The sequence below is a fragment of the Copadichromis virginalis genome, linkage group LG17, assembly GCF_057382275.1.
Source record: "Copadichromis virginalis isolate Kocher_CV1m ecotype Utaka linkage group LG17, C_Virginalis_male_GT1.1, whole genome shotgun sequence".
Lineage (NCBI taxonomy): Eukaryota > Metazoa > Chordata > Actinopteri > Cichliformes > Cichlidae > Copadichromis > Copadichromis virginalis.
Window position 1 is genome coordinate 40905142 of NC_140634.1, and position 14074 is coordinate 40919215.

A 14074-nucleotide genomic window follows, 5' to 3' on the forward strand; every position below is an offset into this window, starting at 1 on the left:
ATGTTGTTATTATTATTGATGGCAACAATCCATGCTACTTTGTAACTAACTTTTCATTTTTATTGATTTTTATTTTCATGTGACAGCAATTCAATCCAGTTTTATTTATATAGCACCAAATCACAACAACAGTCGCCTCAAGGCGCTTTATATTGTAAGGTAGACCCTGCAATAATACATAGAGAGAAAACCCAACAATCATATGATCCCCTATGAGCAAGCACTTTGGCAACAGTGGGGAGGAAAAACTCCCTTTTAACAGGAAGAAACCTCCAGCAGAACCAGGCTCAGGGAGGGGCGGGGCCATCTGCTGTGATTGGATGGGGTGGGGTAGGGTTAGGGTATTCACAGGGTTCACAGTGTGCAAGTTATAGATGTAAAAAAGGTAGAAAGTCTCAAAGTTTCACCTTGATGAGGTTAATGTACTGACCCCAAAGGTTTGATCAGAGGTTTGAGACTGAAAGAGGCGTCCATTTGTAGAAATACCCCAACAGATCCCATGTCCTGCCTCGTGCACACACTTGACCACACCAGACTGATATCAAACATTTTACTGTCAGTTTTAGTTGAGCGGCTGTGTCTGAATTTCATGGTTCAAAATGCTAATACATAAAAAAATAGGTTTTTCTCACATAGATGTGTGTATACTTGTACATACACATAGAAAGTTGTGTGTTGGGCAGTTCAGTGTGATACTTGTGATGAAGTCATGATCCAGATTTGGTTCTCGCACTTCTGTTTTATCTTATTACCGCTCTCCCTCTGTCTTCACTCAGGCCACGCACCCCAACATGCGGACATATTACTTCTGCACTGACACAGCCAAAGAGATGGAGTCCTGGATGAAAGTCATGACAGACGCTGCTCTCGTCCACACTGAACCAGTCAGAAGGTTGGTGCTAACCACAGGGATATGTCTGACAGATAAGATGTGTGCAGATGTGAGGTACACACCTACTGTGCAGGGACACAGTTCTACAATGTGGAGTGTTGTTTTATATCCCACGCATCACAGGGGCCTCATTTATGGTGTGTTTTATGGCCTCAAAGTCTAAGGAGCTTGGATGACCTGGATGAACCTTCACAGACATCACAGCCTCTGAAAGGATTGAATCAAGACTTTTATCCTTAACTAGCATGAAGCAACAACATTTGAGCCCAATTTATTGTTTCTGACACCACTAAACGTCCTTTTAGCATTTAAACGCGACTGTCCAGATTCAGCTCCAGGAAGTCAGAGACACGTGCTGTTCTTTTCAGAGCATGAAGTTAGAAGAAAAGGAGTATTTAAAAGAGTCATGCAGGCATGATTTGCAACAGGCAATTCAAAGCTATTTGTGCTGAAAAAAGCATCATTTTGGTAATGTGGCTGTGATAGTCCCTCTAAGAACAGGAAAGCATTAGGAATACCAGGACTCATCAGAATAAGTATGCAGTTGGTGCAGGTGGTTTGCTTGACCATGTATACATGCCGAAACGTTGTTCTGTCCTGTAGTTCTTCCCCGATTTAACTTTTACATCGAATTACTACAAATGACTGGTATTTTGATGCTGCAGAGCAGAACATGGAGTAGCACAGGAAAGGGGAGAAACAGGGCACACGTCCCACAAACGTGTTAGAGCCAGCAGAGTTGGTCTTTGTGTTTTCAGACATTGTTGCACATCATGAAAACTCCAGAGCACACAGAAGCCTCTGCACATCTTTAGTCACTGGTATATTCGTACGACGTCACAGTCGTCTTCGTTCGGCTGCTCCCTTTACGGCTCACCACCATACCCACCCTGTGCTTGTCCTCCTCCACTAGGTCCAGGATTGTTTTCTCTGGGCTCCTTTTTTCTTCCTGCCTGTCAGCTCCATGTTCAACATCCTTCGTCCACTCCCCTCCTCTGCACAAACCATCTCAGCCTTGCCTCGCTAACTTAATCTCCAAACCGCTCAAACTGAGCTTATGCTCTTCATCCTGGTCACTTCCAATGAAAACAACTTTAACTCAGCCTCTCCAAACCACATATCATTGCAGGCCTCACTACCATCACAGATCATCCTTGAACTTTGCCTCTGCTGACTCCACCTGCATCCACTCCCTGCTTCACCTCTCTTGTGCGGTCTGTTGCTGTGGATGGCTCTTCTATCTGTACTATCTCTACGCCTTCTACCCGCGTGTATTTGTCTTGGTTTTACTGTCATTCGTTCCTCTTCTCTCCAGTGCATACCTCCACCTCTCTGGGCTCCACCTCCACCTACTTCCACCTGCTTCTACTCTCACCACAGATCAGAATGTAGTCTTCAAACATAGGAGCAGACGCCTGATGTAATCCCACCTGTACTGTGAACCTGTCACTCCTACCACCGCACTGCTGTCCCACTGGGCTCTCTTGGCACCTTATCAAAGGCTTTCTTTAGATCCAGAAAGACTGTTGACCTTCCCTACTTTTTCTCTTTAAGTGAACATCTTTCTGCAGTGAAGCCGTACTGATGCTTGCTAATCTTCGTCACCGAGCTTCAGCAGCTCTTTCTCATAGTTTCATAGTTTGGTCCATTGGCTTTATCCCTCTGTAGTTTTTGCAAAATAGACCCAGTCCTTGAACCGTACCAGCACACTTCTCCATTTCTTCATCACCCACTTACTTTCCAAAATTGTGTTAAGTAGTCTGGTGAAAAAGTCCACTGCCCTCTTTTTCTCTGCCCTGGGGTATGTCATCTGGATCAACCACCTTTCCACTCTACATCCTCACACTGTCTTTACGTGTTAGCACATTTCTGGACTTAATCAACCGAAGGTGCTGCACATCCTTTCTAGCTCGCGCGCTTCCCTGTCCAGTCAGTATGAGTCCTTTTCCCTTTACTTAGCGCCCAGCCTCACATACAACTCAGTATAAGCTTTTTCCTTTGCCGCTCTCTCTGTGCTGTATGCCGAGACTCCCAGTACTACTTCTTCCCGACTGTTCTAGCTTTTCTTTGCTAAAGTCTTCTTTTGAGTGCCTTGTTGTACTTACTCGTCTACCTTACAATACAAAGCGCCTTGTGGTGACTGTTGTTGTGATTTGGCGCTGTATAAATAAAATTGAATTGAATTAATCATCAAGTCTCCTTTTTGTCACAATCCTGGGTCTTTTGACCCAGCGTTTTGAGTTTTAGTTTATGTTTAAGCCCTTCTAACTTCATTTTTTATCATGCCTAGGTTGTTATAGTGCTTTGTTATTAGATTCCCCTTGTGTCTTCCACCCATGTTAAGTCTCCTTTGCCCTTCATGTGTTTCATGTCTGTGTCTTACATTTCCTGTTTTATTTTGAAGAGGTCTGGTGTTCCTGTGTTCATCGTGTTCATCTTCACACTCCACGCAGTTTGTGAAGAGTGGACCCGGGTGCAGACACTCTAAAACTCAAACTTAACTGATGATGAGCTGTTTATTAAGGCAGACAGAACAGTACAAAATAAAAGAGCAAAAACAAAGCAAACTAAGCAATAACCTAAACTGGGTAAACTAGAAAGGAAGCACGAACTATGAAAAATCCTGGTAAACAGAAAAACAAACAAAACTCTAAACATGGCAATGATGATGAGCATATATATATATATATATATATATATATATATATATATATATATATATATATATGAAAACCTGAACGCAGGACTGAATGAGAAGGCACAGACTAAATACACACAGGAGGCTAATGAGAGAAGTGGGAACACAGTGGAAGAGTAAAACTAAACACGATGAACACAGGAACACCAGACCTCTTCAAAATAAAACAGGAAACATAAGACGCAGACATGACAAACTGAACTAGACAACGTAAGACACAGACATGAAGCACATGAAGGGCAAAGGAGACTTAACATGGGTGATAGACACAAGGGGAATCTAATAACAAAGCACTATAACAACCTAGGCATGATAAAAAAATGAAGTTAGAAAACCTGAAGGGCTTAAACACAAACTAAAACTCAAAACGCTGGGTCAGAAGACCCAGGATCGTGACACTTTTCTTCTGTCCTCGGTCCAGAGGATACACTGAACAACTTCTTGCTAGTTTCCCTTAGCACTACAATGTTGCCAGTCATCTGGTAACTTTTCCTTACCCCCCAGTGCCTGTCTCAACGTCTTCCTGAACTCTGTCCAACAGTCTACTTCCACCACTGCTTTCACCCGAAGCTGGCTGGCTACGTTCTCCCCTGCTGCTAGCTTGCAGTCTCCTCTCTCTTTCAAATTGCACCTCGTGTATATGATGTAGTCCATCTGTGCACCTTCCTCTCTTCCTCTTCTTTCCATGCTAAAATCTACTATTATGTGCCCTTCTGTATTTCTGTCTTTAGCAGCATACTTGCCTAACATCACCTGTTCCCTTCAGCTACATGTCCACTGAAATCTGCTCAAATTACGTTTCCCTCTTCCTCGGGGGACACACTCTACCCCTTTATCTCTGCCAGCCGACAGCTGTGGGGTATAAATCATCCAATTTCCAGCTTCAAACACAACTCATGATGTTGTCCGACACTCTCTTTACCATTACATTAGTCAAGATCAGCCGTACACTATTTCTTTGTCTACGCCATGGTAGAAAAACCTGAACCCACCTCCAATGCCCATGTTCTCCTGTAGACACATATATCTACCTTCCTTCTTTCCTTCTAATCAGCCAGTCATAGTCCCTATGGTCCCTAATCTCACCTCCTCACTCCTGCCTCTCCTTCTGTCTTGTTGCCACCGAACACACCTTCCTCCTTTCCTCTTCCTTTGTCTTCGGCCAACAGTAGCACAGTTTCCACCAGCATCCTGTTAGCCAACAACACTGGAGGTGGTCGTTGTTAACCCAGGCCCCGAACGATCCGGTATGGAAAGCTCATTCTTTGTGATCCGCATGTTTGATTTGGCCAAAATTTCCATCGGATCCCCTTCCTAATAAAACCCTCCTCATTTACCTGGACCGGCACTAGGAATGCACTGGCCTGTGACCCCGTGTGGCTGGGTACTCAGCGTCACATATTGACTTTGAGATGTTTTTCCTGTTCAAAACAATAGTAGAAGATCCATTAGATAACAACTGACATGGCAGCAAAGATGCAGTAATCAGTCTAAGCTCTGACTGAGCTTCAGTGTCTTAGAGTAACGCTGTATGCTGCTCAGGTGTGACACTCGGGACTGTGTGTTATAGCTGGGAACCATCACACTTGGGTAATTTTCCTCAAGTACTTACTGATTAGGTAAACTACCCAATACGTGTCTGTGAAGGTTCTCAGTCATCCAGCTCATCGTAGTCTGAGGAGCTTGGAAAGAAAAGCGTCTGGACTTCTTTGAGTTACTTGAAGACGTTTCACCTCTCATCCAAGAAGCTTCTTCAGTTCTAAGGGTCAAATGGTGGAGAGTCCCAGATTTAAACCCAGTGGGAGTTTCCCCCCACAGAGGGACGAAGGACCCCCTGATGATCCTCTACCTAATCACATGAGCCAAGGTGTGAAACCTGGCCCCACCCTATCATGTGATTTCCTGAGGTCAGATGGTCCAGGATGTGAGTGGGCGTCTGAGAAGGGATCTCAAAACTGGATTATAGATGGCAGACAGTTGGTGTCGTAAACCACCGCCTCTGTTCAAAGATGGTCGCTCCACTGACCTCAGGAAATCACATGATAGGGTGGAGCCAGGTTTCACAATGAGCTCACCCGAAACCCTGGCTGATTGGGACCCACACCCGCTTTCACACCTTGGCTCATGTGATTAGAGGATCATCAGGGGGTCCTTTGTCCCTCTGTGGGGGGAAACTCCCACTGGGTTTAAATCTGGGACTCTCCACCATCTGACCCTCGAACTGAAGAAGCTTCTCGGAGGTGAAACATCTTCAAGCAACTCAAAGAAGTCCAGACGCTTTTGTTTCCAAGCTCCTTAGACTACCCAATACGTGCGCTTACTGGTAAGGTTCAGTTACACTAAACAGATTATAATTTATTGACACTTACTGTGGTCCATGTAAGCCAAACCCATCAAGTAGTTGTTGTTATTGTGCCATATAGTTACATTAATCCCTAACATAATGATGATCCAACATATGATTAACCACTCTGTGTTGATATAAATAATATTGTAATGTAACACAGTATACCCGCTCAAAGTCGCGGTTCAGAGTTGGTGGATTTTTCCTTATAATTAAATTCCCACAATTTGGCAGAAACTGCAAATATCTGTCATAATTTTTATGGCTTTTTTGTAGCAATATATAACTTTTCAGGCATTTTAATGCTTAATTAATAAGAGCAAAGAAATTCTTAAATAATTAAATAAATTATAAATTTAAAATATAAATAATTGTAAGTTTTAATTCATTTAAAATTCACAAAATAAGCACGAACGTAAATTCAGCATCCATCCATCCATCCATCTTCTTCCACTTTATCCGGGGCCGGGTCGTGGGGGCAGCAGAGAAGCCCAGACCTCTTCCTCCCCTCCTCCAGCTTATCTGGGGGAACACCGAGGCGTTCCCAGGCCAGCCGAGAGATATAATCTCTCCAGCGTGTCCTGGGTCTGCCCCGGGGCCTCTCCTGTAAATTCAGCAAAATTTACATATTAAAATTAGTACTATACACATTTTTAGGACTGTAGAGCGATCACAAAGGAACCGTAGAGGAAAATGAGGAAACGCTCCTGTAGTCTGAGGCGGCTTGTTTCATTCATCTCTCCTTATTGCATCTTTGGCAGGTGGAGTCCAGCATTCCCACATTGGAAAAGTTTATCTTGAGTATTTTGTTGCGTGTTCTTGTGTTTTGATGGCACCCAAATGCATATTCAGGGTTTAAACGATAAAAACTGGCATTTATAGACATTTTTTGACCACATGCAAAATTTGTGTTTTTTCACTATTCGTGAGTGCTCGGCGAATGAGACCCTCACAGATTCTGTGGATCAACAGTATTACATGTACATGCAGGGATAGCTCAGTAGGTAAAGTGGTCGCCCCATGATCAGAAGGTCGGCGGTTCGAATCCACTTAACGGCTACCCTGAGGTACCCCTGAGCAAGGTACCGTCCCTACACACTGCTCCCCGGGCGCCTGCTTAGTGGGCTGCCCACTGCTTCACTGAGTGAATGGGTCAAATGCAGAGAAAAACAAGTAATTTCCCCATGGGGATCAATAAAGTATCCATTATTATCATTATTATTATTATTCGTTTGTAATTGAAGGATCAGGTTTTCCAGTCACAGTTTTAGATGTTGAAGAAATGAGCATCTATAAATATGCTGGACCTGAAGATCTAAGCAGCAGGCTTGTGGGGTTCTCCCAAGTTGAAGTGATGGGTAGCTGCTGATGGTGGTCTGAGGAGGTACAAATGACAAACTGATGACAGGATGTGATCTGCAGCAGTTCCAAGTCTTCAGGACTTCTGGACTTAAGCTTCTGCCAGTGTCTTGGTGCCAAATAACACAGCTCGCCTTTAGAGATCTTCCAGATTAGTGGGTGGGGGCTCATCTCTGTCTCATCTCTGATCTGAGTGCTCAAATGTTCTGTGTGATCATGAAAGAAAAAACATTGTGTAGTGCCACCTCCTTAAAAAAACCACACATCAATGCTCGAATCTGTATTATTCTGTATTTGTTCATTGCGATGCTTCATTAAGGCTCTGCTCTAAATAAAGGATACTTTTAAGTAATTAAAGAAACTCCACTGAGCACATACTCCCTGCAGTTTTGCATCATTAGAGGGTTTTTTTGACAAAAATATGAAACTTCTGAGAAATCGTGGACTCGAAAAGGTTGACAGAAGGCGAGAGGAGCTGTCTCACTCACACAGAGATTGTTACAATAAATGTCTTTCCTTATTTTGCTGAATTCCACTTCCTGTTTTTTCTGTCACAGAACGGACAAGTTGAAAGGGGACCAGCGGAGACCTCAAGAGCTGAACAACCTGCTGAACCACAGAGTCCTCACACGGCCCGAGATCCAGAACAACGAACGCAATCGAGAACCTGCGTGTCAACATTCCCTGTCGCAGGTCGACGACAAATGGCAAAAAGATGTTGTGAAACACAATGACCAGAGGGAGCAAGAGTACTACACCTTACAGCGGGAGGGAGAAAGGTACTCTCTGAAGAAAGAGGGCGTGAGCTACATGCTGCAGAAGGATGGAGATAGGTATCTCCTGCACAAGGATGGAGAAAAGTACCTCCTGAGAAAGGATGGGGAGAAATACTCGCTGCAGAAAGATGAAAAAGTGTACACCATTCACAGAGATCTGGAGAAGTGCGGCGTCCGTAAAACGGATGATAAACACGCGGTGACGCCGGCTGAGGAGAAGTATCTGCTCGCAAAAGACGGAGAAAAGTACGCGCTGCAGAAAGTAGGCGACCGACACACGCTCCAGAAAGATGGAAAAAAGTGCCTCTCTCAAAAGGAGGTCAAGAGACAGCTGTCATTAAAGGAAACTGAAAGGTTCAGCACTATGAGGGAGAAGGATAATAAATATGGCACTATACAAGTTATGGACAAATACAACACTATGAAAGAAATAAAGAGATACAGCTCGTTTCGAGAGGGGGATAAATACGCGACTCTGAGGGACGCAGAGAAATGTGCTACGGTTTGTGATAAATACGGCTTTCAGAGAGATCCGAGCACCGACAGGGCTCTGACTAAAATCAACAGCATCAAGCTACAACCAGCCCAGGCTGCCGCCATCGCAGCTGCGGTGTCTGCGTCTCGCCAGAACCAGGCCAACATCAGCGCCCAGAAACCTGCACAGGTCAGTGGCTCAGGGTGTGGGACAGGCGAGCAGCAAAGGGACTGCAGCCCCACAGAGGTGGATGGCAACCTGGCCAGGGTTCCCGTAAAGTCTCCAGCTCCAGTCCAGGAGCCAGAAAAGGGTTTGTCCAGGACCAACTCCATTCAGCAGCTGGAGCACTGGGTCCATCCGCAAAGGAGAGGAATGGACGATAACCCAAAGAGGTGAGCAAAGCAACTTTTCATTCAGTACATTTAAAACTTTAACAAAGAGGGAGGAAAACATTCAAAATACACCGTTGCATAAGTAACATAAGTATAGGCATTGAACCAAACCTCAACATAGAGATTAGCTTCACACGGGATGTGGATGCAGCTCACTTTCTAGCTACTTATTTTAGAAGCTAATCTTTGTACATTCCAGGTGTAACACACTTCACTGCTGAATATACTTTTCTATTTTTCCATTTTGTGGGCTCCAAAGGACTAAATGATTGTGTCGAACTGGGAGTGTTATTTCTAGATCGTAAAGATCAAAGCTCTTAGTGTTTGTCATGCGGTGAATGGCCAGTGACTTTTTCCCACCATCAAGTGCGGGATCTACCAAGATGCTCTGTCCCCACTGCTGTTCTGCATAGGCCTGAACCCCCTCAGTGAGATCATTAACAAGACTGGCTACGGATACCGACTACGGAACGGAGCAGTTGTCAGCCACCTCCTGTACATGGATGACATCGAGCTGTATGCCAAGAGTGAACGAGACATCGATTCACCGATCCACACCACCAGGATCTACAGCAATGACATCGGGATGTCGTTCGGACTGGAGAATGTAGTCGGATGGTATCAAAGAGAGGGAAGGTAGTCCGAACTGAGGGGATTGAATCTACTTAGCACTTTTAATTCTTATTCTTATTTTTATTTTTATATCTATTTAAGCGTTTATGACAGCATGTTTGCACTAAGCACCGCAGCAATTTCCTAATGTTGTAAACCTGCTCAACATTTGGCAATAAAACCCTTTCTGATTCTGAACTACCAGAAGGCAACATTGCAGACATAGAGTACTTGGGGATCCCACAGACAAATGGGAACCATGAAGAGGCCACTAGGAAAGCTGCAACCATCTATCAACACCTACACCCTGCCTGTGATCAGGTACCCTGCTGGGATAGTAAGTTGGCCAAAGGAGGAGATAGAAGCCACTGACATGAAGACAAGAAAGCTCCTGACGATGCATGGAGGGTTTCAGGGGTCCATCACAGCAGGCAAGACCCCAGGCTGTGTAAAGATGCCCCAGAGACAATCCAGCACATAACAGCAGGGTGCAAGATGCTAGCAGGCAAGGCATACATGGAACGCCATAACCAAGTGGCCGGCATAGTGTACAGGAACATCTGTGCGAGTATAACCTGGAAGTCCCGAGGTCACAATGGGAGACGCCCCCAAGGGTGGTGGAGAACGACCGAGCTAAGATCCTGTGGGACTTCCAGATACAGACGGACAAAATGGTGGTGGCTGACCAACCGGACATAGTGGTGGTAGACAAACAGAAGAAGACGGCCGTAGTGATCGATGTAGCGGTTCCGAATGACAGCAACATCAGGAAGAAGGAACACGAGAAGCTGGAGAAATACCAAGGGCTCAGAGAAGAGCTCGAGAGGATGTGGAGGGTGAAGGTAACAGCGGTCCCCGTGGTAATCGGAGCACTCAATGACTCCCAAGCTAGGTGATGGAGAGAGACGCAGATATAGAGATGGTTCCCTGATTGTAAGTTTTTTCTTGCTTTTTTTTGTTTGTTTAGCCTGTCTTTTCTGGCAGCTTTTGCAATCAGAATTGTAATCAGTAATTTTCCAAGATGAGCTCTACAAATTCACTACAGGCTCCTGTTCACGTGTTATTTTTATCTGTTTATGTATTCATTTCTATCAGTCTTATTTATATTATTACAGTTATGTCTAAGCTGACAGGCGGGAGGTAAAAAAGGAGAAAATACAATAACAGGATAGAGCATGAATACAAAAGCAGTTGATCGCCAACTGCTGGACTTGTAATGGTGACATTATGTTTAGTTTAACTGTTTAATGTTTTGTTGTACAGAAGAGCTTTCTTCCTTTCTACCATGTCATAGTGCTGGGATGGATTCAGGATCAAATTGATCTGTTGTGCATGTGTTCAGTTTGGAGGTTTTCCTAAATGGATTTATCGAGTTAAGGACTGAACAGTAATGTTTAGATAACCTTCTGTGCGCTCACATATTGTGCTGACATATTCTTCCATCCTGACCTTCTTCAGCGTTTCCCTTAGCTGTTTTTAAGGACCATACAGTTGTTTGTAAATTCGAATTAGGAGGAGGCCATTTACCTGGAAAGGGAAAGACCATCTCTGAATGGAGGAGGGGCCTAAGGGTCCATCTGTCACCACCTTACAATGCTGTGATTGCAGCCATTCCCCAACTCTCTGTGAATGGGACTCATGGTTATTGATCAGTGGTTGCTGGTATAAATGAAAGGTGGTGGATTGGCCAGTTGGTCATGATCGACTCTGGGCTGGACCAATTACAGCCGAGGAGGTCGAACTTTAAAGTTGAGGTGAAAAGGAACGCGATTTGTGCCGTACTACTTCAGCTAGAAAGTTGCTAATTCAATCATGAAACTGATCAATGATCAGCTGATCGGCTTTTCTCTGCGCAAGAAACAGGAAACCAGCGGAGGTCGGGCTAAACAACAGCAGCACGTTTAGGCTTGATCATCTGTTGTTAGAATTTATTTAATATTAATTTCTAGTATCAGCTGATGTTTGCTGGAGCCACAGCTGTAAAGCTGCTGGTCATGATGTTGGTTTGGATATGTGGTGAGAGGGAAACATGAAGATGAAACCAGGAGATGTCCTTACTGAATCATCAGAGCTGAACAGGTGATGGAGAAACAGGTTTACCTTTTAGGTGACATGAATGAGTTGAAGTTATGAACTGTTTCTGAGAGACAAATAACACCAGGATCCTTTTCTAAGCAGCTGACAGCTGGTAACTGTGCAGGGGCGGGTCTAGCAAAGTGTTGCCAGGGGGGCATGTAGGGCATTAACAGGGAGAGGGGGGCACAAAGAAATACTTTTCTTTCTTATTCTCATTTAAAATGTCTCGCTTTTAACAAATAATTATCTGAATCTTACAACCAAAGTTTTAATCTGATTAAAATGTGTAGAAATCCATTATTGTATTCAGTAAATATTAAGCCTAGTATATATCCTAGTAAGTTATAGTATCCTTTCCTTTGGGAAGGTACCATCTGTGCAGTCTGTAATTCTGCTGAAGAAAGATGTTGAATCTATTTAATTACTGGAGAAAAATAATAGATTTCTGTGCATTTGCTTTATAAGTGCATTAAATTAAAAACGTTTTGTCAATTAAGCATCTTGAGGCCGAGGGTGGGGGAGTGGTTCCCTACTTTTTTCTTTTCTGTTTTTTGCTGGGAGTTGGCAACCCTATTAGTGAGGTATATGTAATTATAAATTAGGTTGTTTTATATTTTTTCTAAGTACTGTTTAGAATAGCAGAATAGGGAGGATGGTGTAGGTTTAAGTTTATTATAAAGGCTTTATGGCTTTTCCTATAATACCATGGTGGGCCGGTCACTAGTCAAAATGCTGATTTTTTTTGTCCCAGTCCAGCCCTGATGTTTCTCCCACTGAAAACGTCCAGATGAACAGATGTTACTGTACATCCAGCACTTTAGTAACAGGTGTCACGAAGTTGACATTTCAGACATGTCAGAAGCTCTGACTTTTTTTGCCGTCTCTCCAAACACTGAATCCAGATACCGAGTGAAGGCCAGCACTCCAGCCTTCCCTGCAGTAGGGACAAACTAAAAGAGCTATATGCATTTTTTTCTTATTTTCCAGTGTTACATCGTACCAGACTTTACCGAGAAACATGCCCAGCCACCGTACCCAGATTGTACCCCGCTACCCTCAGGGGTACCGCACGCTGCCCCGCAACAGCATGATGAGGCCCGAAAGCATTTGCAGTGTGGCAGGCTCGGTATATGACCGGGCCCTCCATCCAGCCTGCACGTCTGCTGTTAGCACAACAGAGAAGAGAAAATCAATGAGGGATGACACAATGTGGCAGCTCTATGAGTGGCAGCAGAGGCAGGCCTTCTCCAGGCAAAGTCTGGCTCAGCCAGCAGGTACACTTTTACAAATAACATCGATTTCTTTTCTGAAGTTGTATAAATGGTACCTATGCCTTTTCTATATTAGTACCCTATGTTTCTTTTTCTTGTTGTTCCCATAAGACTTGTTAGAAAGAACACATGACACAGATGGGCTGCAGCAGACCATGACAGACAGTAACCATCTGTCAGAGAGGATGTGGCTGTGAGGTTGTGAGATGCCTTATTGACAAGTCCATGTTGTCTAAAACAGTATTTCTTTTTTTTTAACAAAATGTATGTCATTTAATCAGATGAGCATTTTTTTAGCTAAGAAACATGAGTGGCCATAAAAAACTTTAAAGAGGAACCTCTTGGATGATGTGATGCCTTACGTCCTGTCGGGCAGTTTCAATCATGGCCTGAATGATTGGTTGTGCCAAACACGTTTGCTTTTCCAAGAGCAGCTCTGTAGACTCCCTGCATCCTGTCTGCCCTGGATAAGCTGCTCCAGTTGTATAAGCATTAAATGTTCTGGTAAGCCAACAGTGACACGTTCTCCTGTGTTGTTGTTTGTGCTTCCAGGTGTGGGTCATTACGGCACGCTGCCCAGCATTAAGACCATGGGCAACATCTCCCAACATGCCGTGGCGCACTCCATTCCCACTTCCCCATCTCATGGCTCTCTGGCTCTGTACAGCACATTCTCCCCTTCTCGTCAGCAGGTTGCTCAAAATCATAGTAGCTCCCACTCTGAGGTTTCTTCGCCCATATTGAGGGGGGACGTGACTCTTGATCGCCGGCACAGGACACACCTTGCGAAGGTAACGGTCATGGCACAGGAATTCCATTTAAATATTAAGCTTTCATCATGCAGGACGTTCAATACAAAACAAAGGTATACCAAAATCCAATGCTCTGGGGTGTGGCTGCTAAACTGTAGCAGAGGCTACTTGGTTTAAACAGTAATAAGTACATGAAGAGTGAAGCTGTTTTGCTCGGTCCATTCTTGGCATTAACGTGGACTGGCTTTAGGGTGTTCCTGAAGAGATGGTAGGTATAAGCAGCACTACAGGAGCATTAACAAACCATATGACCGGTATGACTCGGACAGAGAGATACATAAACAGGGCTGTGAAAGCTAAAAGGCAGGAGGAAAAAATCAGAAAGAAAAAGGAAAGCGGGAGAAAATGCATGTGTGTTTGTCATGAA

The 14074-nt window shown here is 44.2% G+C and overlaps 1 protein-coding gene across 4 annotated transcripts in view; it reads left to right on the plus strand.

The window, feature by feature from the left end:
- The window catches only part of LOC146689993 (pleckstrin homology domain-containing family A member 5-like), a 160993-nt gene that overhangs the window by 98755 nt on the left and 48164 nt on the right, over positions 1-14074 (plus strand). For all 4 annotated transcript variants that reach the window (XM_085436293.1, XM_085436296.1, XM_085436295.1 and 1 more), the window contains 4 exons: positions 777-892; positions 7851-8936; positions 12612-12898; positions 13448-13686. In XM_085436293.1, coding sequence (XP_085292419.1) covers positions 777-892; positions 7851-8936; positions 12612-12898; positions 13448-13686 — 1728 coding nt within the window. The remainder of the gene's footprint in view (positions 1-776; positions 893-7850; positions 8937-12611; positions 12899-13447; positions 13687-14074) is intronic.